Source organism: Trichogramma pretiosum, unplaced genomic scaffold (assembly GCF_000599845.2).
Source record: "Trichogramma pretiosum strain Unisexual culture from Peru unplaced genomic scaffold, Tpre_2.0 scaffold8, whole genome shotgun sequence".
NCBI classification, from domain to species: Eukaryota; Metazoa; Arthropoda; class Insecta; order Hymenoptera; family Trichogrammatidae; genus Trichogramma; species Trichogramma pretiosum.
In genome coordinates this window covers 2,257,980-2,278,331 of record NW_019641699.1, presented here as the reverse complement: position 1 = coordinate 2,278,331, position 20,352 = coordinate 2,257,980, and the positions used below count along the sequence as shown (strand labels likewise).

At 45.0% G+C, this 20,352-nt stretch overlaps 3 protein-coding genes across 3 annotated transcripts in view; 1 reads left to right on the top strand and 2 right to left on the bottom strand.

Moving 5' to 3' along the window:
* The window catches only part of LOC106653153, a 63,282-nt gene that overhangs the window by 16,068 nt on the left and 26,862 nt on the right, over window positions 1-20,352 (top strand). The window lies entirely within an intron of this gene.
* LOC106653150 (ionotropic receptor 25a) lies at window positions 250-5,999 on the bottom strand. The gene is made up of 14 exons (XM_014372438.2): window positions 5,842-5,999; window positions 5,594-5,746; window positions 4,754-4,957; window positions 4,462-4,628; window positions 3,097-3,291; window positions 2,870-3,037; window positions 2,397-2,813; window positions 2,230-2,329; window positions 1,804-2,165; window positions 1,577-1,698; window positions 1,351-1,498; window positions 1,032-1,201; window positions 849-970; window positions 250-779 (listed from the first exon to the last, which is right to left on the bottom strand). Exons 1-14 carry the CDS (start codon window positions 5,930-5,932, stop codon window positions 430-432), a joined length of 2,769 nt encoding a protein of 922 aa, XP_014227924.1. The 5' UTR covers window positions 5,933-5,999; the 3' UTR covers window positions 250-429.
* LOC106653155 lies at window positions 9,873-10,711 on the bottom strand. The gene is made up of 5 exons (XM_014372449.2): window positions 10,609-10,711; window positions 10,471-10,530; window positions 10,307-10,360; window positions 10,107-10,235; window positions 9,873-10,019 (listed from the first exon to the last, which is right to left on the bottom strand). Exons 1-5 carry the CDS (start codon window positions 10,657-10,659, stop codon window positions 9,954-9,956), a joined length of 360 nt encoding a protein of 119 aa, XP_014227935.1. The 5' UTR covers window positions 10,660-10,711; the 3' UTR covers window positions 9,873-9,953.

Genomic DNA, 20,352 nt, shown 5'->3' with positions numbered 1-20,352 from the left:
CAATTACTATATTATTCAAGTTCTTCTTCAGATAATTGATCGCACGAAAATTAGATTAAATCGTTCAATAAGCATGGTTATTCAACATTTAACAAAAAAGTATCTCGAAACTAGTTGACGATAAAGATCAGAATATATGAGAACTTGGTACAATAAAACGCACGAGGTTCAATAAAAATTTATTAATTTTCTTATACAAATTCACTAGATACTTGAGCATTTCTTTTGATTTGACTGGCTCATAGAAAAAGTAACTTTTACACGATCCGAGAAACGTTTGGTACAAGCGTATAATAGCGCATATATGTAGGTAATTGTAATGGTATTAGCCGCCAGTTGTGAGAAAATGTCATCTCAAATAAAAAATAAGAAAGGATCCGAAAAGAAGGTGCTCGTTGTAAAGCGCGAGAAAGATAAAAGGCGGTATTTTTATTCTTTGAAAGGGAAGGGCCTAGGATAGACGGATATGTGCGAGACTCGGGGCTTGGACGGCTTTACCGCGATCTGCTCGTCGCCAAAGGCAATGGGCGCTGGCGCTGCCTTGAGCTGCAGCTTAGCCGCGAGCTTTTGTATCATAATCTGGTCCATGGCGCTGACGCTACTCTCGGCTTCCTTCATCGTTATTTGTTTTTGCTGTTGCTGCTGTTGTTGCTGCTGCTGTGCCGCTGCCGCCGAGTCGTCCAAGTTCGCGCCGTTGCGACGTCTGTAATAAATGACTTCGCCGGCCAGCGTGATCATTGCCAATGACAAGCCAAAGAGTGTAGCGATGAAGACACCACCTGCCAACGAATCAGAGCGTTCAAACGATAATATATATAAATATAGTGATTTGAGCGTTACCGGCGTACCCAAGCTTTCGAGTGTGATGCCTTCGTTGTCGTCGGCGTTCGGGCACAAGCTCTTGAGTGATTGATTCCAATACTTGGAGCTCAACGCTTCAAAGTATCGATCTTTTTGCAAGTCCAGTATTCTGAAAAAGTTGCAAATTAGCCGAGCAATCGATAATATGATGGAATAGTTGCTAGATGTACCTTCGACTGATCTCCTCCTGCAGATGACTGCCCTGTTGCACGGCTATGGCGTAGGGCTGCTCGGCGAAGACCTCGCCGACTTCGGTCAAATTGCAGTTCTGAGTGACTTCGTACTTGATTTCGGACGAGTCATGAATGAAAGCGAACTCGGCGTTTTCGCTCTCGATCACCTTCGTGACAAAAGAGAATTTTTCCACTAAAGTATCATTTTTTATCAGGGAAGATAACATTTTTGTTTTGTTCGCGAAAATGTCATTTTCGGTCATCGTGTGTGACTTATAATTTATTCGACGCTGCAGAAATTTTGATCGCGACGAACCTTTTGAAAGCCATCCTCTATGGTTTTGACGGGTCCCACTTGGGTTATCGCTTGAAGAATGTGCCCGTACTGCTCTTTTATCGGGTAATCCCAAACGCGATACTCGACCTGATCGCTCGTACTGTTGAGCGTTATTTCCTTCCAAACTCTGCATCGTAAAAAGCAGTTAGCGTTACTTGGGTTTACGAAATTTTCGCATAGAAAAAGGTGAAAAAATAAAACAAACTGATAGAGCTTCTCCTCGGCGCTCTTCATATTCTTAAAGTACTGGTGAATGGTCGAGTTGTCGAGCACGGTGTAATTGATCCTCGATTGTCTGGCCAATTGTTCGAGCGACTGCACCGGAGACTGCGCAAAGGAGAAAGAAAAAAGTTGAAACGAACGTATAACGCGCTACTACTCGGCCGTCCGGCAAGTAAGTCGGGTCGACGAGGCATCAGGCGCCTCGCGTACCTGCATTCTCTCGACGGTGAGAAAGGCCGCGAGATTGGCGGTGAAGGTGGCCAGCATGAGAACGACGAAGAGCCAGTAGGCCGCGACGAGGGTGCGGCTCGAGAGGGCCTTGGGTGCCTCGCCCCCGCCCTGCGGCGTGAACGACGTCAGAGCGAACCAGAAGCTCTCCTTGAGGGTGAACTCTCGGCAGGGGTAGGGGTACATGTGCTTGTTGTTGCGCGCGCTGTACGGCGAGTACTTGTCCAGCAGCCAGATCATGATGCCGGTGAGGGTGAGGGCGCCGACGATGCTCAGCCAGACCTCCAGTCGCAGCACCGTCATGAACTTGAAGAGGGACGCTTTGCGCACGGGTTTCCTCATCACTGCAAATTGCCCGTGGATAATCGACTCTCTCGCTGACTTTTCGACAGAACGAGCACGACTCACCGATCAGTATGCCCGATTGCTCAAAGTACGGGGCGACGAAATCGATGACCTCCTCGCGCTCCGAAGTCATGGTCAACGCAGCCACGGCAATGTCCGTTTGCTGTAAATCATAATAATAAGAGCTGGCTACGATGCAGCCGGCAAAAGCTAACGAATTTGAAAGTTACCCCTTTGGCCAGGTCGCCGACGAGGCCGTTCCAGACGCCGTTGACCTTCTGGCCGAACTCGCCGTCGTCCGGCACCACGAGGTCGTAGTCAAAGTCCATCATGTTGGCCAGGGTCTGTATGAGCTCGATGCAGTAGCCGTCCCAGACGTAGCTGCCGTCGGGGTTCTTCATGGGCAGCTTGCTCAGCGGGTCGCGCTTCTTGATCGTCCAGGGTATGGCCTCGGCCGTGCCGACGCGGAAGTAGCGCCGGGCCGCCTGGAGGGTGCGATTCGCCAGCGGCTGGATGCGCGACTCGCGATTCCACGTGCCGTTTTGCACCAGCTGGCCCTGGCTCAGCACCTTGATCTCGATCTCGGCTTTGTACGCGATCATCGTGCGCTGCTCCTCGTACTCGAACGTGTCGTTTTTCGTGATTTTCTGCAAATTTTTATCGCTGAGCTATCGCACGTACCGTGTAAAATATCGTCGCTTACGCTTAGCAAACGCTTGTCGAATTCGACGTTGGTGCCGTTGCCCGGACTGCTGGCGTTTCTCGAATTGCACTGGCCCGTCTGCGGCTCCTGCAGCTGATTGGCCGACTGCATCTCGCTGAGGGTCTCGACGATCAGATTAACCAGTCGCCTGAAGTAGTGGTCGAATATCTGCGTGCACATGGTGTTAATTGCAAAATCGTCGACGACTAAGTGCCTTGCCAACGCACCTTGAAATCGGGAGGACAATTGCACGGGGAACTGGAGTAAATGAGGTGGCAGCAGACGTCCTCCTTCATGGTGAAAACGTTGACGGCTACCTTGAGCTGGGCATTGCTTTGGAAGTACGAGAACTCCGGCCAGTTGTTGTCGGTGAAAACCAAGTACCAAGTATTGTCGCGTCTCACGAGACCACCATCGACGGCCTATACAGTGCGCCGGCCGAGACACGCCGCCAGACATGCGAGAAAATCAGACGGATCATAGTAATTATACACGCCCCGATCGGCTAATCTGTGTGACCCGTGCATATGAGCCACCGTCGTCGTTCGCCAATTGGCCTGATCGACATTTGTAACGTGTGACACTTGCGGCTCGTGATATACGCGGGCCAAGAGAGACGGAGACGGAGAATGGCTTTTTTTATTGATCTACTCTAAAATAATCTACTTTCATCCTTAAAAAATAGCGAAAATTGAAAGTACGCCTCTATATTCGCACGGCCGTAGTGTGGTAACAAAAATGGTCTGTGAACTTTTTCACAGGTTTTCAAATCTCGTTCAAATTTAAATCATATGGCTATATCAAAAACTGAATGATAAAACACACGTTTGCGTGTTTTTTTTTAAATTATAGTACATTGAAAAATAAAAATCATGAAAATTTGAGATTATTTGCTCATATGTCGGTTCATGTGCTACAGGCTATAATTAAATATATTCGCGAAACTAGCAATGGTCCCATGTGAATCACAGATCATCGTTGCGGGTGTATAAAAGAAAAAACATGCGAGGGTAAACGATGGGGAATGATAATTATGCAAATGAGGCGCGAAGATGCATATAATGTATAGGAGGCGCAGTTATTGCTCACATGGAAGCGCAATCGAGCATGGAAAAAGACGCGCGACGATCGATTAAAAATAGTCGGGTAAAAATGTGCGTTTAGATTATTGTAAAAAGTGCGTGGCTATTGGACGGGGTCGGGTCGTCGTCGAAAGATGAATTAGCTCAATTGAGCGATTCCTTGGAAGCCCACGGTAATGGGCGCGTGTCTGCACTCGACTACTCGGGCTGTATAGAAGGCGCGCAGCGTATACCTATATACATCGCTGTGTAGCGTCGAGCCACGCGACTCCTCCTCCTCCGGCTGGCTTTGATGCAGCAACCCGTACCGCAGCTGCGTGTATCATGTACGAGCGCATTATAATATTATAATGTACCTTATACTATATAGCCGCCTGTGCTACAACAGGAGAAAAAGAAGAAAGAGAGAGAGAGAGAGAGAGGCAAGGCGCATTCACATTGTTGTTATTGCGCTGTTTGTTGTTATTCGTCGTTGTTGTTGTTGCTGCTGCTATGTTGCTCATAACTCACCGTTTTGAAGAGTACCTCCATCTGTTTGGTCGAGGCGTAAATGACGTAGTAGGACGGCAGAGGCCTCATGTTGCCGATGCGCTCGACCGTCTGGCTCGACAGATAGTCGATCACGACCAATCTAATGATCGAATTACCGATGAGGTAGTACAGCGTCTCGTTCAGCTCTGCACACAATATTGCGAATTATTGCATCGACTTGTGCCTCATCGATCGAGCATTAAATATCGCGTATAATAATTATTGGCCCGTGGCGTGGCGTGGCGTGCATGTGGCGCGTGTGTCAACGAACCCTTTTCGTTCTCGAAGATGAGGGCGCAGTCGGTCGTGTTTTTGTACATCATTATGTCGTCGATGGCCTGGGCGTAGGTGCTGATGGTCGTGTCGGCGCGCTTGTAAATTATGTTAAAGTCCCGCGCCAGCTCCCGCAGCTTGTCCCAGCCGGTCCAGGTCAGGTCCAGTATCATGCTTATGCCCGAGTACAACTGCTTGCAAACTGTAACAGAGATAATAACTATAATAATCTCAAACGTTCATGTCGATGCAAAATAAAAGTCCTTGGCCCGCTGCTTGCTCCGGCTTCGCGTCTCCTTCCATATAGCTGCGCATCTATGCATAGACATTATGCGACATACAATAGCAATAGTCTACTAATTGCTAGCTTGTGTCCCCCCCGGCTATTTTATGATTTATTATGAACGATTCCGAATCAATCGAATCACTGCGCGCTTCGCATTCGACGGGCTTCGATCGAGCACTCGTCGTCGAATCGATCGCCTCGGCTCCCAAACCGAGCGTCGCGATGCACAACGTGCAAGTAATGTGTATTTTGCCACTAAAAGACCGTATCGAAGTACAGGTATTAAATTAGTTTTTATCTCGCTCGCAGCTCACGGGTGGTATCTTTGCTCTCTTCACTGTGTGCATTTCGATGCCGCTACCGATGCTGCGATCGCGTTAAGTAATGACTCGACAAAAGCCATCTCGTGGGTGGCCATCGCGCGAAATGTTTCCCTCATTATTGCTCGCAGCTTTTTTCATGACCGTCGACGGCCGGTTGCATTCCCGAAATCGCGACTGTCCCACGTTTTTGTCGCGCTACAGCTACACAGCTCTATAAAGTACACGTCACCTTTCTCGTAATTCTCGTCGACGTTTTCACGATCGACCTGCACGACCTGCACGTCCAGCGCGATCAGATTGGCTCCGTAGGCTTTCTCGGCTTCCGAGACGATGTTGTTGAGGCTCTGCAGAATGGCCGCATCGGGCGCCTCGACGACCAGCACTGCAATGAGCAACGAGACCAAATGAATCATACAACGAGCCGAAAATGTCGTTGCGAGCTCTCGCGATCAAAGCGTAATTTTTTCGTATACTCACGTAAATTGACCGGCGCTTGAGAAGCTGCGGAGGAAGCCGCCGTAAGGACGATCGCCAAGAGCGCAACGATTCGCAATCGCCTCGATGCCATCCTCTGGCGACTTCTGGATCGAAAAAAATAAAGAGAGAGAGAGAGAGAGCGAGAATAGCGTCGTCGAGTGTGGCCAGCCTGCGACTAAGGTGAAAATGTCCAAAGGGAAAAAGGCGCGACTGATTTTTACCTCTCGGCGTAGACTCGGAGAATCGTAGAACGCCTGCGCGCTCATGAAATATTCAACGGCGAGTAGAAGCCTAGCAGCCGTCAAATCGGACGACCCTTTTTTTCTCACGTGACGACGCTTAGCCGCGCATAGGCGAGCACACGTGGCCACGCCAGTCGCTCAAGCTCCGGTCAGGGTAGTAGGGGAGCTCGACTAAACTCTTTCAGCCTATATAGGCGCGAGTTGTCCTGCGTCTAATGGCTAATGCTCGGCTCGGCTGTGCTTTTACGATCGCGTTCGCCTTAATGAAATCGAGCTTCTCGCCGAGCTAGTCCTGCCCGTAAACGCGTACATTGATTTTTTTCGCCGCTAATGCGTTCGGCCGCGCGCTCCGATCAAAGCCCGCTGATAAAAGTATATACGCACGGCTGAATTTGTTCAGTTTTGCGTCCGAGTAAACAGGACGTAGAATCGATCCGTTGATGCCCCTCTGATAGACCTGAATGTTCGATCACGATGCGCTCATTTTTTTTAATCATTATCGCAGCTCGACAATTCCAAATATTTCGTCAAATATTCCATGCGCGTAATTGATGCGCCGTATCGTTTGGACTATTCGCAATTGCATTTCCATAAGTACAGCTGCCAAGACAGACGCACTTGCTTGGGCCTGCGAGCCGTATAGAAATCACAGAAATTACTATCGAAGATTGCACGTCGCTTATAAGCAGATGTGATTTCGATTGGAATTAATTCAGTCAAATAGAGAGAGAATCAGCGAGCTAGAGTCGTTATTTATCGTCGCATTGTACCGACCAAAGAATAAAGTGCGGCCACGTCCATTATCGAGATGAAATGCCAGCTTGTACTTGACTGACTCTGTAGCGTGTCCAATATACACTATAATACTTGTATAGAAAATGTGGCCCGTTGAACAATAGTCGAGCTGTACCTGTGCCAATCGGATATCTGTACCGTAGGGCTGTTGTATATCTAGGGTACCGCGGCGCACTGCGACGAGCGTATATACGAACGACGGCTAAATTACCAGTTAAATCGCGCATTACTGGGAAATCCATTCACGCACATAACGCTGTAGCACGCGCAAAAACTATTTATAGCGCAGTATCGATTCGAAATGTGCACCTTCGTAAAAGTTCATACAAGCAACACTGACGTACTCGAAAAAGAGTCCGGAAGCTAAATTACTCAACTCCCCTTGTATCGCATATCACGCTGAGACGAATTAACAGTGCTCCTTCTTTTAAACGGTCTTACCCGTCAAGAATTCAAACGACGAATGAAAAATTAATATTATGATTTAGGAGCTAGCCAAACGTCGCAAGCTCAAGGCTCAAATCAATCGCGTCACATTGTTTTTCCGAGGGGTGCTGCAATCGGTGCCTAAACGCGCACTTTTGCCCTGACTCGAGCTTCACGAATGCACCAAATAGGACCGATCGTACAACACTCGAACGCAGCTAAACAGGTAGTCGGCAGATGTATCCGCTGGTTTTTACTCGTAAATTCACAGCGATAATGACGGCTCGCAGAACTAGGAGCGAAATTTCGCAAGCAGCTAAAACTTACGAATGAGTAGTCGAGGAGCCACGTGAATCTCGAAGGCGCGCAAACCGTAAAAATGCTGGAAACGCGCCGAGGACGTTTGCACAGGCAATAAACACTCGAGTTTTATCAGTCAAATACTCGGATCGATTGTCTATCGAGTGCTCGAGCCTCGACAAGCGGCACTCGTAACTTATCCGCGCGAGCACCGGAAAAAGCTCGCGAATGGATCTAGGCGCGCAGCATTCCATGCAGCTGACTGTCGCCGAGCAGCCTCTCGCCTAGCTGCCACTCGTCCGACATTCCACAAAAATTCACACATACTCCAGACTAATCGTCGCGTCGTCTAACTGACGTACGTAACCATCGATTGCTTTAATTCGAAGTCCTTTTGTCGTTTTAAACTCGCTCGTCTTATGAAAAGTATTGCTCATCAAAAGTATTAATTTTGACTTAGATACCAATTATTGCTCAATCAGATTTCCGTCGGTCCAAATCATTATTGAAACAGCGCATATTTTCCTTCGGTTATCTTTTCGACGCCTATACATCCTGTGCCTAGCAAAAGTACAAATCGAATTATTTCGCTCATCCTTGAGTTTCTAATGTGCAAGATAAAATTCCTCGAGTATGATTTGTAGTTGGAATAAAATCGCTCCGATTCTTTCAACTCTGTTTCATTCCGATTCTATAGAATGATGAGTGAAAGAAAAAACTTACATATAATCAATAGTTGACGATCATAAAAAATTGTTGACAAAGCAATTGATCACGTAAGAATGTTTTTCTAGTTTTGGAGAAGAGATTCGAAGATTTAAGCGAAATTGAATGTTGAAATGAGCATTGAATATGCTGGGGCGAATTCACGTCTATCCTCTTGGTTAACGTGCGTATTGTGTCGAGGATCAAAGTTGCAATAAAGAAAAAAAGTTTGCAGTTATTGGAGTGGCGAGTTGTGGGTACAGTCTCCATAAAGTTAGCCGCGTACAGAAAAAGCATATATATATATAGGAGCAGGGGGACAATAGGTGGCACGCGACTCTCCTCTCGTGCTGGTTTACCTCCACCTTCTTTTCTTGGCTCGGTATATAGGCATACGTGTATCGCTACGTAGCAGTTGTATACAGCTGCCACTGCTGCTCGCGAGCACGGCCGCCGCCGCCGCGCGCGCGCGTGAAAAGAAGCCAAAAAGACGAAAAGTGCACAAAGTATATTATATAGGCAGGAGAGTACGGACGAGTTCCTCCATCTGTTTGGCCGGCTATATGTATAATACAGGAGAGAGATGTATATACGCTGCATAACTGTATGTATAGTAGGTGTACGGGCCCGAAGAGAGGCCTCATGTTGCCCGATGATCTGCGATACCGGAGCGGCGGTGGCTATCCTATATGCAGCGCAGAAAAGCGACCGTCTGGCCCTCTGCGAACGTCGGACAGATCATCAAGGCAGAATTTGCCTGGCCCGGACTATACCGATCGATCTAATTATCGAATTACCCGTCGTATAGCGATACATATATAATATGCACATACTGTTTGAGCGTCAGCCAGGTCGGATGATTTTGTTGGCCAACGTATTATGCCGCAGGTATAGGCGCGCATACGATATATTTCAGGAGTCAATGTAACGTGCTATTATTTCACTCTATGCTCGTGCAACGGCCAACGATTGAATATTTCCAGAGTGTGTATAATATATTATGTTTATACGCGTGCTGGGCACACTTGCGCCTCGCGTCGGCTGATTAAAGCTCGAGCTGCTATAGCTAGTGCCTCGGCACAGTCGTCACACACACACACACACACGTATTTATTACACGCGCAAAGTCGGATATGCCGTAGTCTAGCAGCTGCTCGAATTAGAGATCGCGCCTACGACGATGATGCCAGCACAAATTAGAAAATCAGTAATTGACTCGAGTGTCGATTGCTGCCACTTCCTCTTTCTCTCTATTTCTTTACCAACTCTGCCGGCTCCATCGATCGCTCCTACTTCTCAGTCATCAAGGATACTTTTTACTCTTCTCAAACTCAATTAATTACAATAAATAATTCAAACACTCTTAATAAATGTATCCTTTTGTTCAAATTATTATAAATTACGACAAACATCTCAAACTTTAATTTTATCTCCTCTCGCTTTATTCGTTCTGTCTCTCGTACCATCATTTGGACTATAAAACTGCCAATGGGTTTGACACTTACTTATATGTACTTGACGTTCAATAAACCAGAAGAGAAATAAATTGCTCAATAAAGTTTTATTATCTTCTATTTTATATCATTACACATTTAATGAATATTAATTTGAGCAAAATTTAATTCTGCAGTTGATACATGCTTGTTAGCCGCTCATAGGCCCACCCATAGGTCCACCAGGTCCACCCATAGGAGGTCCTCCGCCAAGAGTCTGCAATGCATCAAGAGTAACATTTTTAATAGCTTATAGACATCGAGAAAATTTTTAAAACTGACTAGCTGATGATGAAAATCTTACGTGAAATGGTACGGTGCCCGCTGCTCCCATCATTTTAGCACCGGCCATCATCATCTCTTGACCCATTGTGCCAGCGATTGCGGCCCCATCGGTACCCGCAACCATAGGATTCATCAAATCGCGGGCCACCTTTCGTGTTTACAATCAATCATGAGCCTTTTACGTTTTTTTTTTAATGCAACTTTTCAAATTTTACTTACGCGTACTAATGAAGAAGGCATGGGTGGCATCGAATCGGATGGATTCTCGTCGAGCTGGAAATTCAAGATTTATACATTTTCTTTTATCGTGCTTACGATTGGTGCATATAGAAAGATTTATTCACGAAGATAGAATTGTGCATTTATCAAGTTATTATACTCACGCTTGGCATATGAGGCATTTGAGACATACCACCAGGCATACCAGGCATACCGTTACCAAACTGTAATGCATTTGTAGAAAATTATATTTAAGTAAAACTTTGATCGTGTTAAATTGGACTTATGGAGAGGTGACTTACCGCAATGGCCAAAAAGCCAAAAAGAACCGTGACTACTGCGAGCTTGAACATTTTTCAATATTTCTGCTTGTTGAAGAGTCGGATCTCAACTGTGACATGGAACAAAATCGTCTTGGCTTTTATACTCGTTCGGATTAGCTGTTGCTGGATCGAAAAATACAGGATGCAAAAAAGCGCGACTCGAACTTGTCGATTTTTATCTTCGAAGTTGTTAGATTTTCAATATTCCGGCCAAGCATTGGCTTTGCCATGCCATTTTTATCATTTCCTCCAATCTGGCTTGTTCATAACTTTTCTTTTACTCGAACATTGAAGATGATTAACCGCATAGAGGTTGTCACGGACAATTTGCGGCATAGTGCTGTTCACGCAGACAATTTTTGAGCTTGAGCTTGGCCTCGTCCAAACATTTCTACATGCATTTAAACAACTACATTGAAAAATAGCTCGAAAATAGACAAAAGTAAAGCCGAGCAGTAGCTACTATTCTTATCAAATTAACTCAATCCGGATGACAAATTTTACCGAGCTGCCTAGACTAGGTACAATTTTGAACGATACAATTTATAGGGCTATTATGTTTGTTCGTAGATTTTCTGGTACTTGGTTCGTGTTTCAGATTAATGGTCCTTACATTTACGCGGGCGCGCGTATATACACATTGGATAAATCACAATAGCCTCCGAGGCACTATAGCTAGGGTGAAAATCGAAATTCTACCGCGGCGCATTTTATTTCGAAGCGGTGGATGTAGCACACCATCAACAGCAGCAGTAGCAGCAGCAGCAGTAGCAGCGCATTGCGGCGCGACGCAAGGCAGCATTAGTGAAATGTGTGGCAATATCGATCGAAAATCGTTCGCTACATACACAGACGTAAATGTGTATACCTGTAGGGACAACAAGAGCCTCGCGTATATGCTATTATAATTCGGTCTATTATTCAGTGTAATAGCTCGACGAATAAGACTTGTTATTATATATTTACTCGAATAAGTAATGCCAAGGTACACGAGTAAAATCCAAGTTCAAAAGTGCTATATACGATATATTTTAAGCTTATTGCTCGTGACCTTAGCATATCGACGATCTATTTTCTATTATCTCGCGTAAATAACATATTACGCGTGTGCATGCATCACATTTTTAGCCTATTTTTGTAAATTATTAATCGAATCTATTTTTCCATTTGCTTTAGACAATTTAAAATTACCACTATTTAATTCATTTAACCTAGCTACAGTAAAAAGTTGAACTTGAAGGAGCTTAACTGCGAACTTCGATATTCATTCCTTTTACAAATAATCAACGTCTGGCTCACTTTTTGCATTTTTCTTGTGAGGGGCTAAAAGAATCTGCAAGTGCATGTGATTCTAATTTCATTGGCGAATTCCTCAGAATTAATTCGGTACCAACGTGCGACAGACTAAGTACACAAATTATAATTTATTTCAAGTTCGAAAGCATTTGCATACAGATTTATATTTTTAATGCTTACACAAAGTTACAAAAGGCTCGTATCTTGGCAGGACAAAGTAATTTCACTCGATCAAGTTGAGAGAGATAAATTATATGTAATGCCAGCCGTAGTACTAGGTGAACTCCTCGATATTATAAATGTACGCAGATGCCGCCTGGTACTGCAACAATCGTGCCCAAGACCGAAACGCAAAGAGCGAGAAAGAGAGAGAGAGAGAGAGATAGAGAGAGAGAGAGAGAGAGAGAGAGAGAGAGAAAGAGCAGGTGAGCAGCTTTTTTCAATACATAGAAACGACGGCGTAATGCCTCAATGAATCTTGCTTATTTTTCGATTTTTTCTTTTTTTCCTTTTCAAAACTCAACGCTCCGCTGACTTTGATTTCTTCCTTCCAAGTTTTTATAAAATGTACATGACGATGGTCAAAACTAAGACAGCATCGTTGGACGCGTGCCTGTGTTTGCCTCTCTTATATCTTTTGCGTTTAAGCTATTAATGTGTATGTGTGTATGTAATTTTATACTTGCTCGCTGCTTAGGTGGGCAGCTAAACGGCTCGACTCATTTTTTTTTTAGAAATTAGTAAGGTGTTTTTGACCCTTCTGTGCTTCTTCTCCTTATTCCAGCTTTAAAGATGATTAGAATATTTTCTCGTACAATGTTTTTATATTTCATATCACACTTTGCCATAAAAATTATATATTAAATAAAAACTAGATGTATGTTCTAGGTTTAGTTGTAAGTAATATTTCTCAACGTATTTGATGACTCGTAGTACATCATCTACGGCCTATATGTTAATTATGGGTTTATTAATAGTTTATACAAATCATCAACATTTATTTTAGCATCATTCACGATTAATAAAATACTTTTTCTTTTTTTTTTATAACTTTCTTTCGATGTTGTGATGTTCTGATATGACACTAAAATAATACTTTCGGAAAATGTAGGTAATTTGGAATCTAGCCTGTTGGCCTGTTTTTTACAAAGATAAGTTTGTTTAAGAAAACTTCAAAATTTTAAGATTCATTATTGCTTTGCATATAACTTTATTACTATACTTTTAGGGAGGGTTATTCTAGATTCGAAATTTTTCACGTTTTGTTTTATTTCAGTAAAAATATTTTATTATAATTCATATGATATCCTCGCTTACAATAAATAAAAAGAAGTTCCACTTCAATAATTTCAGATCAATCGATCAAATAGTTTTTCTGTTGTTAGTAAATAGTTGATTGTGTCTTACTCAGGGATTTTTGAGCATTCTTTTCAAAACACTTTAAGACCCAAAAAAAGGCTGAAAAAAGTCGAAAACAAATTGTTTCGTACTCTTCAAAATATATTAAAACAATTTGCGAAGTTTTAAAACGTTCGCCTTTATTTCAATTTTGAAAGAAAATGTTTCCAAATTTTTTTTTCGAGTGCTTAGGGGATCCTACCCGTTCAACACTCTAAGCGTTTAAGTTGTAATAATGTGCTTAGTTGTATAAAGAATACTATCGTAAGCATCTGCAAAAAAAATAAACAAATATTTTGATCAATCATCGTATTATCGTCTTGTAATGTTTTTCAACATTGAGTAAAAAATCGAACGGGGCAAATGTGTTTGTGGAAATTTATATCGAGCTCAAGAGTTCTGTAAACCGAGTTATATATAAATTAGGGCAACGATCCGCACGAAAAAGTATTCTCTGGTCGTCTCTGATGTCGAAGAATTTCCGCAACGAGTGACAACGCGACACAAACACGTATGTAAAGGTGAATTTCATTTAACTCGTCGAACAATATAAAATGAGAATATAATCGGCGCTACGACGCTCTCAGCGTGACGCCATGTATTCTAAGTCAGCCACAATCTCGTCGTTTAAGAAGCGGCGAGCACATTATTATTTAAGCAGCGCGGGTTACATAGCTCAAATCCAAGCTTCTTAAACATGTTAGCCAAAATCCTATTATGTCGCAGGAAAGCGGCTATACTATGTACGATGTGTCCGGTAAATAATCTCATCTTTTAAAGATGTCAGGACAATTTGGGTACACATCTAAAGTACTTAAGGGAAAATCTTGTCAATGCATGTGTATACGTATAGAGCTTTCGGCACGCAGGACGGACATTTGAGGAATTAAACTTTTCTCCTGAAATAGTGTGCCGGGCAAAAAGGATATTTCGCGTGCCAAACGGTCGTACTTGTGGCGGAAAAATATCGCAATAGTTTTTTTCTTCCTCCCGCAAGGAGTGCAGCACGCGGCGACGTACAGCAAGTCGATCGATTCATCGTCGGCTCTTGTTATACAGCTGCTGCGTGCCGCGCCGACTACAACGCGACCATTTGCCTTTCTTAAATAATTCCTTCGTGCAGTCGTCTTGTTCCTTTTTTTTTTGCACGAGATATCCGAGCCCGAGAGAAGAGAAACTTGTACATTGGTAGCGGTGATAAAAGATTGCGGTATTTCTTTTGCAGTAGCGATAGACCGATGAGGTTGACGATTGCATGTCGCGCACGTACGCTTACGAATGCGGATCGTACGTAGTCTGCATGATGCAACGTGCGATCATTGCGTAAAGCAGTCGGTCACATGTGTGCAAATATTACGGATCGTCGCGAGCGAGGCTGAGTGCAGCAGCAGCTGCTGCAGCCGAGGTCACAATACCAAGGGAAAACTCGAGTAAACAGCGTGTTGATAGATCGATTTTAGGTAGATTTATAGAGCCGAGTCGACGAGGAAATAGCCCTTTTTGGTCCAGCAACCGATCGCTAGCTTAGCGAGTCATTCTAGGAAGGATCGAGGCGCTCGCTGAGAAGAAAAGATGAGCGTAGTATGCTTATTATGCAGATTATAAGCTGTATATTAGCGCGACGAAATCAGGCGAAAAAATATTTCTCCTGCGATCCGAGAGTGTTGTTGTTGTGTTGGATGGACAGCTCATTATGTGCTACTCTTACAGTGCGACTCGATATTATGCCTATATACCGTGTATGATGTGAGCGCGGATATAAGGCCACTACATGGGACTCGAAATCGACGTGAAAAGTAATGCGAATGAGAGAGAATTCGGAAATAACCCAAGTCCATTATGCGGCATCGATCTCGTCAAAAATTTGTCGCCGACAAAAGTCTCTCTCGGTCCGTTGTATGCACGAGCGATCCGAGCCAGAGCTCTATTTTACTCTTTCTGCTGCTGCTGCTGGCGGCGATACATTATACTCATCTCGCTAAACTCAATACGCGAAGGCGCGGATTTTGAGAGCTGAAAATTAAGCCTCATCTGTCAAAGCACTACCTTTAACGTACAACTGTCGCGTTCGCTATTTTACAGATAAATATAATAATGCTGTATAAATGGGAAAGAGCTATGCGCGTGCCACGAGTGCAGAGAGGCGTAAATAATATCATCGAGCGTGCTCTCGATGCCACCAATGGTTACATTCTCTATCGTTGTTGCATATAAAGAATGCCGAGTAAAAGAGAAAAGATATATTTTGGCTAGATTATTAATGGCCGCGACGCATAGGTACGTGCATTTGCAGGCCGATTGCGCATCTCGGCATTCTCGGAGCGGGCACCGGGCCGGTAAGCAGAATTATTTATTAAAATTTTAAGGCCGCATTGATTATTTTCGCGGAAGGCGGCAGCACGAGTGGCCGATGCTCGCTGCCGATCGCTCGAGGAGCACGCGTCGTCCCGTCGAGCCCATCCAGCCGACTCGGCTATTCGCACGCGCGCACGATTTTCTCGGCGGACCTGCTCCCGGAGAAAGAGAGAAGCAGAGCCAACACGAGGATTATGCGTGACCGACTGAAAACGAGCCTAGATATATATCCGAGCCAGAGCCACGGACTCGGATAACGAGCCTATAAGCGAGTCGTGCCTGCCTCCGTTGGCGCGCTCCTTTCATCTCGTTCTATCGCGCATCTCTCTCTCTCTCTCTCTCTGCTTGCGTGGAACGCGTGGGTGAGATGTGTATTCTCTCTCTCTCCATCTTTTTCTGCACGCAGGCCATTGTTGTCATTTGGAGAAAAAACTTTTTAGCTTTGGCTCTTTTTGCGACATTTACCACGCTGCTCAAAGAACCTTATGGGCGAGCGAGGAGCAGGTTACTTATACCACAATATATAATCCGAGTTGAATGAAATTCAAGAGAGGTATGGGCCGACCACCGCGTTGAGACGTATATCTCGCTGTATATCCATCGGTCGGATCATTGGATTCGTCTAATTTCGCTGCAACTTTTGGCCTATCTTTAATCATTTGTCACCTAACACGATTCTACGATCGAGTCTCTATTAAAATTCCAATTAAATTAATCGTAGCCGTGAATATAATCCAGCTCACTTTACAGTCTACGCCTAAAACGTCCCCTGCTTCAACTTGCCTTTTGTCGAATTTCATACGACACTTTGACGTTCGTATGATAATTCACGCACAGACTCCTCCCCTCTCTCTCTCTTTCTCTTTCTATGATGTTCATTATAATCGTTTTAGATGATATCTTATACTATTCCCGCAACTTCTCGGCTAGTACTTTGGACGATGATGTATTTATACACCCTCGTGTTACGCCCGTTCAATCATATTCATATTTACATGATTTACGAGTAATACATCAATACAGTCATTTAAACACTTACGATAGTCATTTAATAGATTATTATTGGCTCTCGAGCACGATCGGTACGCTTGTAAGAGACACGACGGGCCCAAACGATTACACAATGAAACGCCTCATGTTTCGCTCGTTAAAAGTCTCGAGCGCAAAGTTCATTCTTCTGATTAACCCAATAGATCGGATCGTGTGCGCGAAGCACATGTTTTGATTTCCCGGAAGAGCTCTCGGAATTATCTCCTTCTTCTCTCTTTCCGTTTTTCCTCTTTTTCCTCTCTTTCTTTTCTTTTGTCAACATGCAAGGGGGGGGGGGGCGCATGGAAAAGACGCGAGACCGAGCGAAGAGACACATGGGCCGCTTGAAAGAATTTCGTGCGCACGAGTGCAGTTGCAGCTGGACGTTCCAAGAAAATGCGAGTGTCGAATTCCGGCCGAACTGTCAGAGCTAGCTGTCATGTTGAACGACGCGATGCGGTCGGGCCCGAAACTCGCTGGCTTACGGCTTAGGCATCGGAGTAACTAGCCTAGTCAGTAGCCAAGCCAATGATTCCGTGTATAGGTTTTACGTTTCAACGCGATGAGTCGTGGGTTGTTCATTCGAAGAAGAAAATATTAGGAGCAGCGAACGGCTTTCGTGGACTCGAGATAAAGTGGGCCTCTGCGAGAGAGAAAATCGGCAGACGGATCGGGGAGTAGCCGATGTAGTTGCCGCATAATAAGATGCGTATCGGCGCCGCGACGGAAGATTCACGCTACGCGCACGATGCAGTGCGCGCGAGCTGCAGCTAAGCTGCAGAATCGAGGGGGGAAAAAATGTTATCTTCAAGCGCCACGATCGAGCAATGCTGGAATTAAAGTTTATACACTTGCAGCTCGACCGCTTGGATATAGAATATAACACACGCATACACGCACACACTCGCTAACATATAACAGTCGTGCGTTTTCGATTAAGCTCGGCCGATTTCGGCGCCGTCTCGACTCTTATTCTTTTACTCTTTCACTCGGTCGAGCCGATGTATAAAATTGATTCGTTGCTTTGCGGCGCTCGCTTTATATATATATACACCTATACACGTAATGCATAGAGCTGCAGAGCCAATCCAAATGCATGTGTGTGCATTAAGGATGTATAGGGCTATGCGCGTGTCTGCCGCTATATACGCATGAAAAATAGCACGAAAAAAAAATTGGAATGTTTTCTCTCTCCGGTCTCGTTTGGCTCACACACGCACACACTACTCTGTAGGCGCATGTTGTCTCTCTTTTTTTTTTTTCTCTATATATCTCGTTCACTCACGGGTTGCGGCCCGCTCGAGTTATAAGGATCCGATAAAAAGCAATGCAGCCAAAGAGAAGGAGAGAGAAAGAAAGATGTGCAAGACGGCGTGGTGGTGGTGGTGACGGCGGGAGGAAGAGAGAGAGAGAGAGAGAGAAAGAGAAAAAAAGAGAAAGACGCTATCAGGGACGTCGCGCGGTGTAGCAGCAGCAACGACTCCCATCGCAATCGAGAGATTGACTTTTTTTTTATCGCTGCCCAGTCGTCGTCGTTTTCTTTTCTTTGATTGTCGATGGGAGTCGCTCTTGATTCTCCTATACGCGGCTTATTATTGTTTTAGCTGTATATTCAGGGGCCAAGCGGCAGCGGCGCACGCGCTTCGCTCCAATACGCGCACATAATAATGGATCGGAATTTCGGCCCGGCCGACCGTACGTACGAATCGGCAAATTATCGCGTTCTTCCTTCCAAGGAATCGTCCTTAAACGTGTATATTTCTGTCGTGCAGGTACACATCGACAAAAATATTTTTCGCACTATTGTAAAAACGTGCCTCGCATCGTTTTAGCTACCTATACGAGATATTATAGAGATGTAAAAAAGCGCGTCGTGTGCGCGCATCGTTCGCGACGGAAGAATAATACACATACACGTGCTTTTTTTCTCTCTTTTTTTTTCTTTTTCTTTTTTTTTTTATTTTATTTTATTTTTATTTTCGACGCTGTTTGGCACGAGCCTGGATGGCTGTCTGGCAAAAAAGTAGCGCTTCTGACAAATGACAAACAGTTATTACCTCTCTATGAATCATTTATTGACTTTTCCCACGAGCTCTCTGGCAAGCGAGCGGCTTTGCGCGCCGAGCCGCGACGCACGAGTCCAAGTCGAACGGCGTGCGCAACATTTTAAATGTTTTTTATCGTAAAATCGGCGTCATTGTTCTATATAATCAGTCGATATAAGTACGTGTACACATGCGTGTATTATATGGACGTCGCGCCCAAGGTCTGCATCGCGATACACACAATACATATACATCATACAGCGATACGACGGCGATGTAGTCGTGCGTGTTTTCGATCGTGGAAATCGGCTGCAATCATCCTATATGCTGTACGTGGCTCTCTTGGAAAGGGTTGAAAAGTCAACGATGAGACATAGTCACTGCTACATGGAGCAGGAGAAAATAATGAAAAGTGTAAAAGCTGCTGCATTAGGTTTATTTGCCGAGGTTTATTTGCCGGCCAACCGAGGAGTGAGGCCAAAAAGCCAGGTACATAGTGCTCATAGTAGCTGGAGCAATCATCGGTTTAGGAGCTCTGTATACAGAGTTGACTAGGTATCAAGAGCGATTGGTTTGGGCAATGAAAGTCAGCTAGGCTATCAACGTCCGCCAGTTCGGAGTCGGTGCTGCCCAAGACGCTGCGCAGTCAATGTATCTGTCCTATAGAGATTAGAGACGGGTGCAATTGGCTCTTGGGGCCTCGGGACTTTGGGACTCGAGAGTCAGGAACGTGCCTGCAGGAGTGTCAGGACTCGTGAGTAGCCGCAGTGGCGGTAGCAGTGACGGCGCTGCTATACAATCCGCTGCTGCACACACCGACGCATACCTATACATGCACGTGTATATATATATGTATAATTCGCAATTGCACACCACCACTACCATCACCGCCGCCGCATGAGTATACATATACAGTATATGTCTCTAATGTGCACAAGGACTGAGAGAGAGAGAGAGAGAGAGAGGAAAAAAGGTTGGGGGCAGACCGCACGCGCGCACACGACCTCCTGTTATTTGCCGCGGCGATATATATACGTGCAGCACACACACACACACACACACACACACAAACATATACACAAGCTGACTAGTTCTCTTTCTCTTTTCGTTTCTCTCCGTGTAGAGTTGTAGACTTCATTCTGCAGAGGCAAGCGGCGCGCAGATGTCCGCGCGCGAGCGAGACAGAGCCAACGCGCTATATATACTACCTATGAGGCAGTTCATTCTATGCTATGCACCGCACGCACACACATACTGTACACAATATATACATCCACAGTATATACGATTCGTGCGTACGAGAGAGAGAGAGAGAGAGAGAGAGAGATAGAGGCATGCAGAGCTATTGTACTTGTAGTGGTGACTGTAGTAGTAGTCGGTGGTGGTGGTGGTTCTCTGCTGTAGTTGCGCGCCTGTGAGTCGTTGCCGCCGCCGCAACCCAACACACACACACGCACACACACGACGAGCGACTGTAAACTGCTATATAGTATGGTATATAGTATAGTATATAGTGGCGTAGTACTGCCGACCGCTGCTGCCGCTCCGTATATATAGTACATAATACCTCCAACGCCAAAGCAGCCGCAGCAGCAGCAGC